Source organism: Anomaloglossus baeobatrachus, chromosome 2 (genome assembly GCF_048569485.1).
Source record: "Anomaloglossus baeobatrachus isolate aAnoBae1 chromosome 2, aAnoBae1.hap1, whole genome shotgun sequence".
Classification (NCBI taxonomy): domain Eukaryota; kingdom Metazoa; phylum Chordata; class Amphibia; order Anura; family Aromobatidae; genus Anomaloglossus; species Anomaloglossus baeobatrachus.
Window position 1 is genome coordinate 650,380,281 of NC_134354.1, and position 19,707 is coordinate 650,399,987.

The following is a 19,707-nucleotide window of genomic DNA, read 5'->3' on the forward strand; positions in this document are numbered from 1 at the left end:
CGATTCCAGGCTGAGGCATCGTCAGGTTAGAGCAGGCATCACAATGTGGATAGGTGCTCGGTTCAGGCAGTAGGAGCTTACATGCAGTGCATACTGAATACAGCTTTGGAGCCTTGCTCCTCGTGTGAGACATGCTGCTGGAGTGGGGGCTCTGCCAGAGAATGACCCCCAGAGAGTATCTACAGAGGTCCACAACCGGAGGTTGTGGCTTACCAGACCGCTGAAGCGGTTTGTGTGCCCTCCAGATCCCAAAGCCCGGACCCCCAAGCACCTCAGCAGGGATGCTGCAGCCAGCGCTGATCGCAGGGAAGAACGCTGAGAAAATGGCGCCGGAGTGAAGAGAGGGGGCGAGACTCACTCAGAGCGGGATCTGGAGGGCCATAGAGACCTACAGGGGAGGAGAAATGAACTCAGTGAGGAGTGTCTCTCCCCTGTGTAGAACGGCCGCTGGGCGGAGCCACACTGTCCCTCTGCATGAATGACATGCAAGGGCAGTGAAACCGAAAGTAGGCCTGCGGCGAAGTCGGGGCCTAAATTTGAGCGTTGCAGCCGGCGCGCAGGCACCATCGGCGCGGTTCTCAGGCGACAGCCAGAGAACCCGCCGGAAATGTCACAAAAAACACTCAGCACACTCTCCCACAACAATAAAGTACAAGGGACCCCCATAAATAACCGTCTCAGGTACTTAGCTTGCTGAGACGCAGGGTTCCAAGTCCCTGGGGGCGAGTGCTCCGGTCCAGCAGGATCCTGAAGGGCTGCGGATGGAGACCGGTCTCCTGCCAAGCATGGAGAACCGTGCTGGCTCCCACTTCAAGCCAGAGCCCAGGAGGGATGGTGAAGGAGCGCGGCATGTAAGGCTCCAGCCTTGGAATCAACCTTAACAGCACCGCCGACACAGTGGGGTGAGAAGGGACATGCCGGGGGTCCAGGCTTGGACCCGCTTTTCTTCAAACTCTTTCCAAAAATGAAAAATCAGATGAGAATGCATGTGTGGATGTATGCCTCCTGAACACAAAGCGATAAACTGGCTAGATCTGGTTCTCCAGGGGGTGTATAAGCTCAGAGGGAGGAGCTACACTTTTGAGTGTAGTACTTTGTGTGTCCTCCGGAGGCAGAAGCTATACACCCAATGTCTGGGTCTCCCATAGGAATGATAAAGAAAATCCTTTTTCTAGTGTGCACATAGCCTTATAGTCTAAGGGCAGTCACATCAAATATTGATTTTATTTAGATCGCTCTTTTGCTCATTAACTTTACATTTTGTTAAATGATAAAAATAAACTATAGTCTAACCGCTAGTCAATTAGTTCTCTATAGGACTGCCAGGGGAAGCCCAGTACAGCACTCGGCATTCCCTGTACCCCAAAGGTGTATGGACAGGATCTAACTAGAGACCAGAGAACACACGTTTAGCCTTCCTAGTGTGCATGAATTGAAAAATGATGTGGCCAGCAGTTACAGTGCTCCTATGAACTCTACATTTCACACTTGTGTTGCAATAAAGGGCAGTATTACACTTGTTGGAAATTGGTGGTGTTGTGAGTGTGCACAGTACCTGTGCTTTCCCTGACACTTGCTGCACATCATGCTGTTCATTGCCTCCTTCAGATCATCTTGCAGCTTGCTGAGAAATTCATTCATGGACTTCGCCAGCTCAGTTTCAGACATTCGCTTCCTTTAAACAAACAGATGAAGAGGTGATACCTTGCTATCAGATTTTACATCTGTGTGAATCTTTATATTAGCAACTTCCATTACCCAAAATATGATGTGTGCTTGAAGAGTAAAGCTGGGGTCACACATAGCGACGCAGCAGCGATCACAACGGGCGACCTGACCTTATCAGGATCGCTGCTGCGTCGTTACATGGCCACTGGTGAGCTGTCAAACAGGCAGATCTCACCAGCGACCAGCCCCCAGCGACGTGTGGAAGCGCTTGGTAACTAAGATAAATATCGGGTAACCAAGGAAAGCACTTCTCTTGGTTACATAATATTTACCTTAGTTACTAGCGTCCACCGCTCTCACACTGCCAGTGCCGGCTCCCTGCTCTCCTAGCCAGAGTACACATCGGGTTAATTACCCGATGTGTAGTCTGGCTGTGTGCGCAGGGAGCTGGCACTGGCAGCGTGAGAGCGGCAGACGCTAGCAACTAAGGTAAAAAAGGGTTTCCCTTGGTTACCCGATATTTACCTTGGTTACAAGCTTACCGCAGGCTGCCAGATGCCGGCTCCCTGCTCGCTTCAGTTCGTCGCTCTCTCGCTGTCACACACAGCGATGTGTGCTTCACAGTGGGAGAGCGATTAGCAAAAAATTAAGCAGGACATTCAGCAACGAGCGGCGACCTCACAGCAGGGGCCAGCTCGTTGCTGGATGTCACACACAGCGATGTCACTGCTACGTCACAGAAAATGGTGACGTCGTTGTCGCTGTGTGTGACACCACCTTAAGATAGGCTTTCCTTACACTACAGGTATAGTTAAATATCTAATGATAAAAGGGAAACAAATAAGTTTGTTTGTTTTTTTTTGTTTTTACAAAAGGCAGTGAACGTATTGGTTATTGTAGCTCTTCCATTGCCTTTTGTAATTTCTTTTTCTACATTCTGGATAAAGATTGTTAACCCCTACATGAGTTCAGAATATTGCAGCTACAGTTCTGTACAGCTGGTGTAGAATAAATAAAGGATTTTTTCAGTGTTTATTTATTTTCACTTACAGATTAGTAATGGGGGGTTTGGGGGTCTCAAACCCTTCCCATTACTAATCTAGGGTTTAGTGGCAGCTGTGAGCTGTTATTAACCCTTTATTACCCCGATTGCCACTGCACCAGGGCAATTGGGATGAGCCGGTTAAAGTGCCAGGATTGTCGTATCTAATTGATGCGACCATCCTTGGCAGCTGCAGGCTGATATTTTTTGGCTGGGGGGCACAATAAGCATGAGCCTCCACAGCCTGAGAATACCAGCACTCAGTTGTCAGGCTTTATAATGGCTGGGTATCAAAATTGTGGGAGGAGACCCGCATGCTTTTTTTTTTTCTCAAATTATTTAAATAATTTTTTTACAAAAGCGCATGTGGTCCCTCTTATTTTGATACACAGCCAAGATAACATGAGCAACTGGGGGCTACAGCCTGTAGCTGTATGCTTTGTGCTGGGAATCATAATGTGGGGGACCATACGACAATTATTTTGTTTATTTTCATACAACGATATAGACCCAGAGACAGATCTGTGATTGGTTGCAGACACGCTGTCACAGGCTGGGAGTGCATCTGGCTGTAACCAATCACAGACACCATGACTGCCGGTGGAAGCAGTGAATATGTATGAAGATAAAATGAGCAGGGGCCGGGGCGGAAGCATTTACAGCAGCACCGACGATTCGTTAAATATAACGCGCCTGCTCCATTCCGCCCTATCGCTTCTACCACCATTTTTAACTGCCGGATTCTGGTCCCCATAGACTTATATGGGAACTGGCGTCCGGAGAGATATCTGGAATCTATTCCGGGCATGAACCGGGTTTTTTTTTTTGTTTGTTTTTAAACCCAGCTAGACCCGCCAATCCTAGGTATTTGCAACTCCACCCATCACTAATATATATGCATATGCTAGCTCAAAGAGCCAGTCAAATGCCACCATGCATATGGGTTTATTGTGTGGAAATGTGGCAATTACTTATGAGGCTACCTACTGCATATTTGTCTTCACATATACAGAGCTTTATCAATGCTACCTAAACACACACACATATATATATATATATATATATATATATATATATATATATTTTTTTTCTTTTGTGGCTCATGCGACACCATTATTTTCCATGTTAATGGATTGCCTAATGCTGTACAGCTGTTAATCAAGAAGCATTTTTCAGCAAAGTCACTGCGTGTCAAGAATTCTTGGTCTCCTGGTGGAAGCCCATTATATCATCTTTATGGTCATCTTTATGCACTTACAGTTCATACTCTTTCCTCTTGTCTGGGTTACTGACAGTATCCCATGCAGCACGTAAAACCTTAAAAGCTTCTTCTGCACGAGGATGATTATTCTTGTCTGGATGAACCTGTCGCAGAAAAAAAAAATAAAATATACAAAAGAATACAGGAAAAAAATAAAAGATTTCTCAAGAGTAGAACATCGTCTGCATTCAAAATACTCAACGCCTAAATTAAACCAGTGAATAAAACGCCCCAACTTTCACCAAGGGCTGTCCACAAAGGCTGGAGCTGCCTCAACGATTTCCAGTAGTCACTGCTAGCCTTGCTGGGGGCCTTTACATAGGGACAATAAACTACAGCTGTCCCATAACACAATGCAGGGTTCTATTACAATGAAGTCTCTGAAAGGGAGCGATTAACACTGCTTCAAGGGGTTGTCCGAGCTAAACCCACAAGTATGCAGTTAAGGTACCGTCACACTAAACTTACCAGCGATCCCAACAACAATACAACCTGATAGGGATCGCTGGTAAGTTGCTAGGAGGTTGCTGGTGAGGTCACACAGTCAGACGCTCCAGCGATCCCACCAGCAACCTGACCTGGCAGGGATCGCTGGAGCATCGCTACACGAGTTGTCACCAGCAACCAGCCCCCAGCCAGCAGCAACGCACTAAAGCGATGCTGCGCTTGGTAACTAAGGTAAATATCGAGTAACCAACCTGATATTTACCTTGGTTACCAGCGCACGCAGCTACACGTGCAGAGAGCAGGGAGCAGCGCACACTGCTTAGCGCTGGCTCCTTGCTCTCCTAGTTACAGCACACATGGGGTTAATTACCCGATGTGTACTCTGCTACACGTGCAATGAGCAGGAGCCGGCACTGACAGTGAGAGCAGCCGGGGGCTGGTAACGAAGGTAAATATCGGGTAACCAAGGACAGGGCTTCTTGGTTACCCAATGTTTACCGTGGTTACCAGTGTCCGCAGAAGCCGGCTCCTGCTGCCTGCACATTTAAGTCCCCTTTACACACAGACTTTCTAGCGATCATGCTGCACAGCAGGAAACAAAGGACCAAAGAATGGTCCAGAACGATTTGTAGCAATCAGCAACTTCACAGCAGGGGCCAGGTCGCTGATGTGTTTCACACACTGCAATGTCGCTGGGGAGGTCGCTATTACGTCACAAAACCGGTGACGTTACAGCGATGTCGTTTGCGATGCTGCAGTGTGTAAAGCCACCCTTACTCTATGTGACTGCAGACTTGTGAATCCTCACATCACACACACTGGATTTGCATTATACACACACACACACACACACACACACACACACACACACACACACACACACACACACACACACACACACACACACACACACACACACACACACACACACACACACACACACACACACACACACACACACACACACACACACAGTCCTGACTAAAATGCAACTACATGGTCGCAGCCTTCCTCAGCACACTTGCCACATGACCACTGTTCCTTGCTCTGACACCGAAGAATCCCAACAATGCATGTAATGGAAGGATTCACAAATCAGCAGTCAGAGTGACACAGAGGTACTGCAGACTTGTGGACTTAAACTTGACAACCCCTTTAAAGGGGGAGCACTGATCTAGATAAACCAATAAAAAGTATTTAAAGATAAAAGTGGGCCCTTACTACCCAACTCTACTAGTTGTTATACCGGACAGTCAATCTGGGTCTTACAGGCTTAAAAATGGAACTGGTCAGTGGTTTAATGCTGTCTGAAAGTCATTGCTTGTGCTTAACTTTTTTTTTTTTTTTTGGGTGGGGTTGTTGCGCCATTGTTCCCTTATCTGGCTCGTCTTCGTATTTGGCCTCCATAAAAACTCTTGCTACCCACTGAATAGGTGCTTGGGAATGAAGTGCATAAATTCCTCATGTTTTCTAACGCAAACCACGCATACTGGAGAAAAACAAATCTTCCATTCAATCACACCATATGCTATTGAAACATTAAGGCTGCGTGACCATGACCAAACATTTAAGGCCCAGTTACACATCGCTATACGAGCGATACGACCTGGCAGAGATCGCTGGTATGTCGCTACATGGTCGCTGTTGAGCTGTCAGACAAATCTCCACAGCGACCAGCCACCAGCGACCCATGTAACAGCTTCCTGCACACTCAGAACCGGCGCTCGTTGGTCTCCCGCCGTCAAACACGCCGATGCGTGCTGCACAGAGGGAGACCAACGAGCAAAAAAATGGACCCGATCGTTTTGTCACGATCAGCGACCTCACAGCAAGGGCCCGCTCGCTGCTCGTCACACACAGTGATAATCGCTGGCGAGGCCGCCGATACGTCACAAAACCTGTGACGTTCCAGCAATCTCGCTATGTGTGACGGGGCTTAACAAAAAAAAAAAAAAACAAAAAACAAAAGAGTTGTGCTAATGTACAGGATTACCACAGACAATCTTTTATATCAAGCAATACAAAAAAGTTTAAAACTTTTGTATTGTTTGATATAAAAGATTGTCTGTGGTGATCCTGCACTTTAGCACAACTCTCCGTTTGCGTCTTGAGCTGATCTGACTGTGCCATCAGAGATCCCAGGAGGTGTCGTCTTCTAATTACTTGTGTCCCATGATCAAGATTTACAGTGTCCTGGTCACAGTGTTTTTGCCGTGTCCAATACGCTGCGTTGTTATAGCACAAGCAGAGTGGATGGATTTATAAAAATCCCACGCCCACTGTGCTTATTTTTCCCGCATTGTAAACTGACCTGCGGTTCAGCTTCCCGAGCAACAGCATATCAATTGCTTCGGAGCCGTGAATGTTTTTTTCACAGAGATAAAAGTCTGCAGTTGCCCAAACTCTGATAGTGGGCACAGGCCGCTGCGATCTCCAGTGGAAAGCACTCGCGGCCCCCAAAGAAGAGGACATGCTGTGTCCGGAACGCAACGTGTCCTGATAGTGTGCACATATCCTAAGGGAAACATAAAAATTACTAAAGGAAATGTCAATATGAATGAATGCCTAAATACTTTCACGGGGGAACACTATTCTTATGGAGACTTTACAAGCCAGTCTGGCTGCTTTCAAGTAAGGGGACTTATAGCTGCCACGCCCCTCTGCAAAATATTCAAATTGTCTCTCCAGGACTGGAGACAAACTCTAGTGCAGCGCCATCTATTGGAAGTAGCGATCCTAAAAGTTAAAGGGAACCTGTCATCAGAAATTTAGCTATAAACCTAAAAGTTTCCCCCTCTGCAGCTCCTGGGCTGCATTCTAGGAAGCTTCCTATAGTTTTTGTGGCCCCTTTTATTCCAAAATAAATACTTTACAAACTTGTACCTTTTCATATGCAAATTTCTTAAATCTTCCATGGGGACGGGCTGCCTGATGTACGTTGCTGTCCTCCTGACGATTTAAGCCGCCCCCGAACGCTGAATTTCAAACCTCAGGACGCCGCCCCTGGGCGCCCGTGGTCCCGCACATGCGCTGTGCTACTGTAGCGGTGCCGTGCACTGTGTGCACGTGTGACCGCTAGTGACGCTTTGCGCGGGCACGAGGTTATGGGCGGCGCTGTGAGTGTCATCAGCAAGTGCCGCCCATAACCTCGTGACCGCACTTTCGCCTATTCCTCCAGCGTTCTGCGCAAACGCTCGCTGGCCAGATGACCAGACGTCACCTCCTTCCCATCCTGCTCAGCAGCAGGAAATAGATGGGAGGAGCGGACGGAGCAGTCGGTGCCCGCGCAAAAGCGTCACCAGCGGTCACACGTGCACGCAGTGCACGGCACCGCTACAGTAGCACAGCGCATGTGCGGGACCACGGGCGCCCAGGGGCGGCGTCCTGAGGTTTGAAATTCAGCGTTCGGGGGCGGCGTAAATCGTCAGGAGGACAGCAACGTACATCAGGCAGCCTGCCCCCATGGAAGATTTAAGAAATTTGCATACGAAAAAGGTACAAGTTTGTAAAGTATTTATTTTGGAATAAAAGGGGCCACAAAAACTATAGGAAGCTTCCTAGAATGCAGCCCAGGAGCTGCAGAGGGGGAAACTTTTAGGTTTATAGCTAAATTTCTGATGACAGGTTCACTTTAAATGTGGATTTAAAAAAACGCATACCATGTATAATCATTCAGAAAGACTTTGGGACAGCAGTGTGAGCAGCGTCCTCTCATCTAGTATCTCCAGTATTAGATCAAACGGAAACAGTGGACAGCAGTGTGAACAGCCTGTTCTCACCTCAACACTCCTGGAATCTCCAGTATTAGATCAGAAAGACATAGTGGACAGCAATGTGAGCAGTTTCCTCTTACTGGAGATGCCAGGAATATTGAGGTAAGAAGAAGCTGTTCACACTGCTGTCCACCATGTCTCTGCGCAAATACTCGAGATACCAAGAATATTGAGGTATTTGATAAAGGAAACATGTTAAACAGCAGCATGAGCAGCCTCCTCTTACCTAAATGTGGCACCCTACGGTTAAGTAGCCACAGTAACATCTGGTACGTGCAGAAAGGAATTTCCACATTGGGAGAATTCACATACAACACTTTCCACCTCAGTCCTGTAGGGGGGAGCTCGACTAACTGACGTCAGGCGTATTTGGCCTGACGTCAGTGGAGGTCTCCTATAAGAAATGCTGAGGACGGGGCAAGAGAGTCAGTTGAGCGGAGTTGAGTGCGGGACAGGTCAGAGGATGAAACCTGGTAAACGGTGCTGCGTTAGACCGACACCAGAGGAAAGCTTAGCGAGTGTGAGAGATCCAGAGTGAGGGTCGGAGGTGAGGCGAGACAGAAAGGGGGTGGAGGGACCAGTTTGGTTTACTCCAGAAGAAGCAACTCTGACACCGGAGTCCAAGTCTGTACGGGTTCATTCAGGCCCAGCATAAAAAGACCAGAGGGCGAAGGGGACTTCAGTCTCCTGGAGCAGGACACACTTGTAGCACCACCATCAACAGAGCTTGGGAGCGCAGCGGAGTTCGTAGTGGCCCAGGAGAACGGTTCTCATCGCCTGCTATACAAGTGAGAGATACAAGAGAGGTCAGGGCCAGGTTTTAGACAGCCCAGGACTTAAAGGGAACCAAACATCAGGATTTTCGTGTATAAGCTGCAGCCAGTGCAGTACTGGCACTATCATGCACAGTGTGTACATACCATCAGGGGGCAGCTCGGGTGTTTAGGCAGTGAAATACAACTTTATAAAGTTTGAAATTTCGTGCACTTTTTGATTGACGTGTGCACCTCTGGAGATAATGTCCGGGCGGGTTATGCAGGAGTTCCCCGCCCCCCCACCAGCCTGTTCCTCCCTCTCTCCTGATGTCCAGGCGGGTTATGCACGTGTTCCCCGCCCCCCCGCGCCGCCTGTTCCTCCCTCCCTCCCTCTGGCTGTATGTAAATATCTAATCTTTAGAAACATGGCGCCGGAGTGGGCCTCTGCGCATAGCGCTTATCTCCGGCGCCATGTTTCTGAAGCCCCCGCATTACACAACTTGGTGTCTGAGAGGGCGGCGCCACAGCGATGTCACACCGGCTGGTGTGTTGGCCCGGTGTCCTGGGGCGGCACGATACAGGAGCAGCAGGTAATCGCGTCCTCCGGTAGCTGTTCTGTCCTGTTCTAATCGCGCGCGCTCCCGCGGTCACAATGGGTTGTGAAGAAACGAGGGCGCATGCGCCGCCCTCTCAGACACCAAGTTGTGTAATGCGGGGGCTTCAGAAACATGGCGCCGGATATAAGCGCTATGCGCAGAGGCCCACTCCGGCGCCATGTTTCTGAAGATTAGATATTTACATACAGCCGGAGGGAGGGAGGGAGGGAGGAACAGGCGGCGCGGGGGGCGGGGAACACGTGCATAACCCGCCCGGACATCAGGAGAGAGGGAGGAACAGGCTGGTGGGGGCGGGGAACTCCTGCATAACCCGCCCGGACATTATCTCCAGAGGTGCACACGTCAATCAAAAAGTGCACGAAATTTCAAACTTTATAAAGTTGTATTTCACTGCCTAAACACCCGAGCTGCCCCCTGATGGTATGTACACACTGTGCATGATAGTGCCAGTACTGCACTGGCTGCAGCTTATACACGAAAATCCTGATGTTTGGTTCCCTTTAAGCAAACAGTAATAAAGAGGCCTCATATCTCACGGATGTGGAAATCCTAACTGCCACTCACCACCCGGACTGTACCCTGGACTTAACCTTGCTAACATCAGTAAAGGAACAGAAAGAAAGACCCGGTGTGTGTGACAGTTATTGTTATCAAAGGTACTGCTCTTATTATGGACTTAGTTTGCCTGAACGTGGGGAGCCACACATCAGTGGCTTAGAAGAGACCAGTATCAAGGCTCGTGTGGTAAGCTGTCTCGCTGTGTGTAAAATTTCGATCCTTCCCAATGGCCCCAGGGACATCGCCCCACTTATGGGGAGCGTGACAAACTAGCTGCTTCTTCATCACCCCGGAGGTCTGCAAGCAGCGCCGGTAATATTACCGGAAACCGTAGGTGGCGTCATAAGACTTGTATTTTATTTATTTTTACGTTTTTTTTGTTTTTTTTTAAAATCAGACTTTTTAACTACCACCAGGGCCACGGAACCAGTCACAGCTACTGACACAATCCCCTAAGAACTAAAAGCCCGGGACCGGGTACCCTATGGCTCTGGGCCAGGCAAAAGCACCCCTGGTATCTTCAAAATTAAAATCAGATTATCCACTGGGAGCACATTTTCCTACACATGTGGGGAGGTTTGAGTGCACATGCTCACAGACATTGGTACTAACACTGATGCTTCCCACTGCACAAGCTCATAGGCACCTCTGTATTGTTCACATTCTAGGATAGGTTTCTGGCAGTGAAATAACATGATATCTTTTTTCGTTTTAAACCGATTACCTTATTAAACAAAGACATCTCTGGCATCATCTCACCTATTCCATTTGGTAAGGAGGAGAGTGGTTTTAAGTACCTGCTGTGAATATTGCAAGACACATCACACCAAGGCTCTGTAAAGACTACAATCAAGCATTTACATTGTCCAAGTGGAAGAAAAACTTTTTCTTCTGCTCAGACAAAATTGTAAACGCTGCAGCTGATCAGTGGCCGCTAATTGGCTGCAACAGTCATGTGACTGTCGAAAGTCAAGTGAGGGCACAAGGCTGAGAACCAAAGAGCGGTGCCAGTCAGGGCAGCAAATCTAGAATATTTTTTTTGTAATTTATGCAGCCCTCAAACCATTAAAAAGGGATTTCCAGTAGTGGCCAGACCCTTGATAAGATATGTGCTTGGCTATGTTTATATACACACACACACACACACACACACACGACGTAAAGACCTCCTAGGGTATAAAAGTAGGTTTTAAATATTATTTTGACAAATTTTGCAAATTATTTTTTTTTTTTAAAAGAGAAAACAGCTTTAACAATGCTTTTTTTTTAAAAAAAAAACAAATTAAGTTCTCATCCTCTGACAATTCTACAAAAAGTGAATACTCACCAACACAGCCAACTGACGATAAGCTTTTTTAAGCTCTACCTCACTAGCGTCCATCTGTACCCCCAACACTTGAAATGGATTTAATTCGTCCTCAGGAATATCCACCATTGAAAGCAATCGTTCCACTTCATGTCTGGGCTGGAAGCGGCCTCCCGCACCAGGAGATCCCGCTGAGGTCCATGGAGATTCTTTCTGTGTGGTACTTTTTGAAGGCCATAATTTCCCTGTCCATCTTCTGAACAGACTGACTATACGTTTACAAGTTCTGTTTTGTGTTACTAAGGCCCAGGTTGTATGTAGTTTAGTAGAAATCCAGGATCTCCAGTTGCTATCTTCTCCAACGCGGTCCAGAGTTTTCTTAATATAATGCCAACAAAGTCGAGCGCAGCGCACGGAAAGCATAAGCAGCAGGAAAAGCAAAGCACACAACATCTTAAGAATACGTAAAATCCATGATCCACAATAGCAAACGAGGACCCAAAAATCCTTAGCACGATGTTTTACCCATATTCCAAATGTCAATATTTGAGTTCTTAAACTGCCTAAGTCACGAGCAGGAAGCCAAACCGTTGTATACAACAGCATGCCGAGTGACTCCACACATTCACCGATCAACAGCACCAAATCGATAAGAACCTGAATACAATAGTTAGAAAACTGAAGCAATGGCTGAGGAACGAGAGATCTCAGCTGGTGTCTTCCATCCCCGTGACTTTTCTTGCGACCCAGTTTGTGCTTGCCGCTTACAGGAGCTTGTCGAGCATCCTTTTTGGACTCGTCCCTAGAATTGTACCGAGTCTTCCCTCTACGACCTTTTCTACCACTTATGCCTTTGTAAGAATCATCCTCTGCAAATCTGCCAGAAATTTCCTCTTCACCTCCATCATCATTCAATGACTGTTGCTGGTAGCAAGAAAAATTCTGGCAGTCCTGGCTACAGTTATGGTCGCCAATATCAGAGTACATGCCACCACTAATACACCCACAATTGACCAATTGTGGTGATTCTCGTCCTTCATAAGCTGCAGTTTCCTTTTGAGGTTTTTGGTCTTCAGGAAATTCAGTAATATTGTATCCAGACGTTTCACTAGAGAGAAATTCCTTAGTCCACACTTCACTATCCACCTCTGAAAGCTGAGGAGCTGCATCAGAATCATGGAAGCAACTGTGCTTAGGCACAAAAAACTGATGGTTCCTGAACACCCCTGATACTGAGTCTGGTGACCCGTCACCAATATGTTCAACTGCATGTTTTATGTGTCCACTAGCAGAAAGGCCACAGCTGTTTCCTTGTCCAGATTGGTGTGTGCCATTCTTTTCATGGGAGTTATTGCAATAAGAGTGTACTGTGGTGGCCAGTCCACCACTCTCTGGACTAATTTGCTTCTCCATCTTTATTTGTCCCACCAATGGGGCACTGTAGAGGCTAGGTTACTGCATTCATTGTTCTCCCTTTATCCTGCAAGACAAAGAACAAAAAGACACATTTCATTACTTATTCTACTGGCACACATTGTAATGTGGTGAAAATTACATTTTAACGTTACATTGTGGATCACTCCGATTAAAGAAATGCTGAATCGCCATTTTTTTATCCAGATTTCACCACTTTTGAACATGGATATCTATCAGCAGCTTCTGTATTACCATATTCTGACAGCCCCAACTTTTTTCTGTGATGTAGCTGTAAGAGGGCTTATTTTATTTGGGGTGCATACAATTTCTCTTTGAATTTTTCTTGCCTAATATGTGTAGATTTTTGTTTGTACACAATAAGGAAGATTTTTTTAGCTTTTTATTGAACAAGAACCTAACAAAGACCATCTGTCAACTACGTAAAAAATATAAAAGGTGAAAAAGTGAGAAATTATATAGTAGTTGGAGTAATTTGCAGATATACGTGGTCAGTAAGGTTGTGTGTCCACTATCAGGACCCGCTGCGTCCTGGACGTAGCAGGTTCTGACCTGCGGGGCCACGAGTCTCCTCCACAGGAGACCGCAGCTGCCCGTGCCCACAATCAGCGTTCGGGGCGCTGCGGTCTCTCACTTGTGTTCTCTCTACAGAGGACTTTGTGACTCCGCAGCAAAGAATTGACATCCTTGAAGGTCGGAAAGCCGCACCGCAGGTCAGTTTACGCTGCAGGCAGTGCACGCACAGTGGACGTGATTTCTAGAAATCACAACCACTGTACTTTTACTGTACATCAAAGCATTTTGAACACAGCGAAAACACTCTGCATCCAAAACACTGAGCATGGGCACACACCCTAAGCTAGTAACCCAGACTATAGCTGTACTGAGCCCACCAAATCATCAACATAAAAGTATGGGTGCAGAGTAACAAGGTGGACGAGGATTATTCACAAAGGGAAGAAAGGAAGATAAAAGGTGGAGTGATAGAGACCAGGAGCCTGTTAGCACCAGGTTTGTGCAAGGCTACAACAATTTTTTCCTTATTTTACACATTATTAATTTTTTTATTATATAAACTTGGATACATGAACATTCTTACTCACATGTACAGTGCATTGCTCTAATTGGCAAACTATTTGCCCTGTAGGCACTAAATATCATGATTGCTAGTGACAATGGCATACACAGGGGTGAAAGGGAGTCTGATAGGGTACTTTCACACTTGCGTTCAGTGCAGTCCGTCACTATGGAGGATAGCGCAGTCCGTTAACGCACTGCGCTATCCTCCATAGACTTGTATGGACGACACTAACGCAAGTGTCAGCATGGCATCCGCTGGACGACGAAGCGTCGTTATTTTGACGCTGCGTCGGGCAGAAGGAACGCAGCATGTAACTTTTTTTGAGCAGCGCAATCCGTAGGATTTCACTGCGCATGCTTTTTTTTTTTTTTTTTAAATCAATCACAAACTTTATTTTGTCTCTCGGTGGCCAAACGTTCAGCTGAGCGCCCGGCCGCCGGCATGCGAGAGCGCTCAGCTGAGCGCCCGGCCGCCGGCATGCGAGAGCGCTCAGCTGAGCGCCCGGCCGCCGGCATGCGAGAGCGCTCAGCTGAGCGCCCGGCCGCCGGCATGCGAGAGCGCTCAGCTGAGCGCCCGGCCGCCAGGTGATCAGCTGATCGTTCCAAATAGTCTGCTGCCGATAAAACTGTAAAGAAAAAAAAAAACAAAAAACAACTTTCCGTTATTTTGTACGATCCGTTGTGCTATTATATGCAACGCATCCGTTGTATCCATCACACAACGCAATGCAACGGATGCCGTTCAACGCAAGTGTGAAACTAGCCTTACACAAAGGCGCTCAGTGTTCTTTGCGTGGCCGAGCAGTTAATCGCACCTTTCCACCTGTTTTGCATTCATTTCCACCCCCTTTTCTTTGAACGTTCTGGATTTACAGGAATCAGATATATAAAACCCAAGTAGGTGGAAGGTGCACTGAACTGTTTGGCACCTGTGCTGGCCACTTCTGAAAAACTCTTTACAAAGGCTTTGATCTGAGCCATCTCCGACCCAAGTTGTGTTACAGCAACCCAACTGTATAACATAGTATGAAGGAGTTTTGTTTTTTCTTTGAGGGGGGGGGCGTCATTTTTTTGAACGAGTCGGCACTGGAGTGTGGACAATTAGTGGAGCGAAACCTTAGCTTACTGACTTCACAGCCCTGCGCAGGATGAAAATAGACCTGTGTTTTATTCCGTCCACCCCTCCCTGGTTGTGGTGCCAGAGATCTTACACTTCTACACGGGTTACACTGGAGGTTTATTTTCTGAGCTGTTGCTCTGGATCCGAACATATTTAGATCATACAGCTCTAATAACATGATGTGGATCAGCATCCTAACCAGAAACAGAGCCTTAGCTCATTTATGTATCTGGCCAAGACAGCATTCCTCTAGGTCCAGAGACTTTACCGACACCCTTACACAGAACTGAAGATCCATTCCACAAAATAGGGAATCTATCCTACCCCATTCATGAAAACAATTATTGTACTAGGCTATGTAAACTCGTTGCTATCTAGACGCATACGTTCCTATGTAGACTGATGGTGTAACCATAGCTGTGCACGTTATGATATGCTGAGACATCAGCTATGTAAATAGCATATGTATTCTGCAAAAGGCATTTGCAGGACAAACTAACTCAACCCTCCAGTTGTATCTCTAAGGCAGCGCTCACACATTCAGGATTTGGTCAGTATTTTACATCAGTATTTGTAAGTCAAAGCCAGGAGTGAGAAAAATACAGACGTGGTGACGTGTCTATTGTACTTTTCCTCTGACTGTTTCACTCCTGGTTGGAGCTTACAAAATACGGAGGTAAAGGGACTGACATTGCTATAACTACTGATGAGCCGAAATGTCAAAATCATTTTTCAGTTAAGTCAAGGTCCACATATGACAGATGTGTAATGCAAGCTTTGCTGCGGATTCCCCACAGTTACTGTCTCTTCCAATGTAGCAGAGTAGGCGGCGTCATAGGGTATTACCCTGAATAAATAAAGGTATGTGCTCACCTTTAGGGTAAGTTCACACAGTGCGTTTTTGCGCAGTTTTCGGGTGCGTTTTTGCGCAGTTTTCAGGTGCGTTTTTGCTCAGAAAACTGCATGACTTTGTTTCCCCAGCAAAGTCTTTGAGTTTTCATTTTTGCTGTCTGCACACAGCGTTTTTTTTCAGCTGCGTTTTTGTGGTGCCACAAAAACGCAGCATGTCAATTATTCCCGCGTTTTTCACTGCGCTTTTCATCCATTGAGTGCAATGGGATGTTGAAAGACGCAATGAGAAACGCAAATAGCTGCGTTTTGGTGCGTTTCTAAGACCAAAAACGCAGCTATAAACGCAGGAGGTGGGTAGTAAAGTGACATGTACAGGAAGAGGATTCCTTCTGTCAGTAAACACAGAAGCGTGAATCCTCCCGGTACCGTCACCGCCGCTTCCACCTCCCGTCCTGTGCATGTATGCTGCCGTGCGGCGCCATGTACGGGCAGGAGGTGGAAGCGGCTGCGAAATCAAAAGTGAACAGTAGAAAAAAAAAAAAAAAAAAAAAAAAAAAGTTATACTCACTTGTCTGCAGGGTCCCGGTGCCATGCCCGCTCCCATCTCCTCTCACGGTATCGCCGCTCCGACTGTGTGCAGACGGCCGGGACACCTCCGATAGATGCAGGACCTGGCGATGGATCACCTGACGCATCAGCTGATCGTAAGTATCGCGGTGACGCGGGCGCCCGGCCGGTTTAAGCTATCAGCGGATGCGTCAGGAGACTTCATCCCTGATTACCGGCAGCTGCTGCAGCGATCGGACAGGATCAGACTCCCGCCCCATCGCTCCAGGAGCTGCCGGTAATCAGCACATAAGTGAGTATTATTTTTTTTGCACCGATGCATCTGCTGATTGTATAAACGGCTTTTATACAATCAGCTGATGTGTGATGTGCTTCAGCCCCTAGAACCTGACACATCATCTGATCGCTTTGCCTTCCAGCAAACCGATCAGATGATATTGGATGCGGATTGGACGGCGCGGGACCCTTGACCCAGGATTACTGCGGAGGGGGGGGGGGGGGGGTTCTTTATTTCAATAAAGCTGGAGTCACTAATTGTGTTTTATTTCTAATAAAAATATTTTTGTGGGTTTTTTTTATCTTTACTAGAAATTCATGGTGGCCATGTCTAATATTGGCGTGACACCATGAATTTCGGGCTTAGGGCCAGCTATACAGCTAGCCCTAACCCCATTATTACCCAGCGAGCCACCCGGCATCAGGGCAGCTGGAAGAGTTGGATACAGCGCCAGAAGATGTCGCTTCTATGAAAGCGCCATTTTCTGGGGTGGCTGCGGGACTGCAATTCATAGCGGGGGTGCCCAGAAAGCATGGGCACCCTGCACTGTGGATTCCAATCCCCAGCTGCCTAGTTGTACCCGGCTGGACTCAAAAATTGGGCGAAGCTCACGTCATTTTTTTTTTTAAATTATTTCATGAAATTCATGAAATAATTAAAAAAAAAAAAAAAAAGGGCTTCCCTATATTTTTGGTTCCCAGCCGGGTACAAATAGGCAGCTGGGGGTTGGTGGCAGCTCGTACCTGCCTGCTGTACCCGGCTAGCATACAAAAATATGGCGAAGCCCACGTCATTTTTTTTGTTTGGGGGGGGGGGGCAAAGAAATCCTGCATACAGTCCTGGAAGGAGGATGCTGATCCTTGTAGTTCGACAGCTGCTGTCTGCTCTCCTGCATACACTATTGGATGGAGGATGCTGAGCCTTGTAGGTCTGCTCCCCCTGACTCTCCCTCAAGCATACAGTCCTGGATGGAGCATGCTAAGCCTTGTAGTTCTGCAGCTGCTGTCTGCTCTCCTGCATACACTAGTGGAGAATGAAGAACACATTGAAGAAGGAAATGACATCAGACCTTTTTTTTTGTTCACTGATAAAAAAAACGCATAAAGACGCAGTGAGCAAAAACGCTGCAAAACACGCGGCAAAACGCGTGCGTTTTTGGACGCGGGTGCGTTTTTGTGCGGTTTTTGCCGCAAAACCGCACAAAAACGCAGAGTCAAAAAAACGCAGTGTGTGAACCTAGCCTTAGGTGGAATACAAAAGGCATAAATATGTCAGGTGCTGCACGCCACGGGCTGATAGGGCCACTAAATATTGTGTAGAAAAAACTGAACTTTTGTTTTTCCGTACACAGGCTACGAGTGCAGCGGTGAACTCACAACAAAATCCAATATTAGGGCTCGTGCGCACTTTGAGTACTGACATGCATTTACACTGAGTATTGCACTGCAGCGTATTGCATGCGTCCTGCGTCCCCTGCACAATATAGATTATGCATGAGACGTGCGCATAATGCTTTTTTGAGCGCAGCGATTTGGATGCTAAAATTTTGACCCAAATCCGTGCGTTCATAAAAGCAGCATGTCAATTTGTGCGTTGTGGATGCTGCTCCCACTCTGTCTATGGTGGGCATGAAATCTGATTTAACAAAAATACTGCATTCATTACGCAGTTTCTGCAGCGATTTGAAGCGCACATGTGCTGTCAAATCGCTGCGGAATATTCTGCAGTTACGTGTGCATGAGCCCTTACAGCTGATCTTCTGGATTATTCAATAAGCTCAGCTGTCAGATTTTGCAGCCAAACAAAAAAAAAAAAAAAACCTTATATGCATTTCAACTTATAGTTGACGTCTTAAGGGTCCGTTTCCACGATCAGTGTTCGCAGCGTTTTGGATGCTGCGTGTTTTCATTCAAAACGCGTTCCACAGTACAAGCACAGTGGATGGGATTAATAGAAATTCCATGCAGACACTGCTTTTTAGCAAAGTGTAACCTGACATGCGGCATGGCTTCCCGTGCTGCAGCATGTCAATTTACGCTTGCGGAGATGTGAGTGTCCTCAGTGGGGAGAACAGCGAAAATCCACAGCGCCCCAAATCCTCATCATGGGCATGGACCAACCGTTCTCCAATAGAGATCATTAGCGTCTCTGGCAGGAAAGATGACACTGCGTCTAGAATGCAGCATCTCCTTATCGTGGGAACGTACCCTTAAAGTTGAGAGAGAACCGTAAAGTTGCTTTATAATTTCACACAATGCCCCGCGAACAGTATTCACAGAACACCGTGCAAAACATGGTGTATATTAGGGTAGAGAACCTGATCCAGAAGTTGACATCGCAGGTGAATTGTACATGCAGAAATCTCTGACATTACAGATGTAGGGCATACCTGTCACTTCAGGGGAACGCTCCGGACGTGCGATCGTGTATGAGGCATAACACAGGTCTAATTATTATAGGACTTGTATCCCACTTTTGTCACCCCTTTGCACGCTATTTTGCATAATCTCGGATACAGCGGGTGCTGACTGGCTGCTATGTCTGCTGTATACATTACACTGAGACTTGCGGGATTCTCTCTCTACACTTTCTATTTAATAGGAATCTGTCACCAGGTTTTTGCCACCTAATCTAAGAGCAACATAATGTAGAGACAGAGACCCTGATTCCAGCGATGTGTCCCTTACTGAGCTGCTTGCTCTAGTTTTAATCAAACCTATTAAACCTGCTGCCATGTAGTCCTCCATATTCATGAGCTCTCTATAACCCTGATCACATTTATTAGCAGCTTTCTGCCTATGTAGTGTACACAAAGCTGTCAATCAGTGGTGTGGGCAAGGGTACATACACAGCTTTCAGAAAACTGGAAGGTCTGCAGGAGGAAAAAACAGATTTTTTTTATCAAAACTGCAGCAAGCAGCCCAGTAAGTGACAATGCTGGAATCAGGGT

At 46.9% G+C, this 19,707-nt stretch overlaps 1 protein-coding gene across 1 annotated transcript in view; it reads right to left on the bottom strand.

Annotated features, from left to right (window-relative positions):
- DNAJC14 (DnaJ heat shock protein family (Hsp40) member C14) overlaps positions 1-19,707 on the bottom strand; it is a 48,177-nt gene that overhangs the window by 25,796 nt on the left and 2,674 nt on the right. Inside the window, exons 2-4 of the mRNA XM_075337004.1 lie at positions 11,449-12,907; positions 3,969-4,075; positions 1,556-1,675 (exon numbers count right to left, since the gene is read on the bottom strand). Coding sequence (XP_075193119.1) covers positions 1,556-1,675; positions 3,969-4,075; positions 11,449-12,840 — 1,619 coding nt within the window. The 5' untranslated portion in view covers positions 12,841-12,907. The remainder of the gene's footprint in view (positions 1-1,555; positions 1,676-3,968; positions 4,076-11,448; positions 12,908-19,707) is intronic.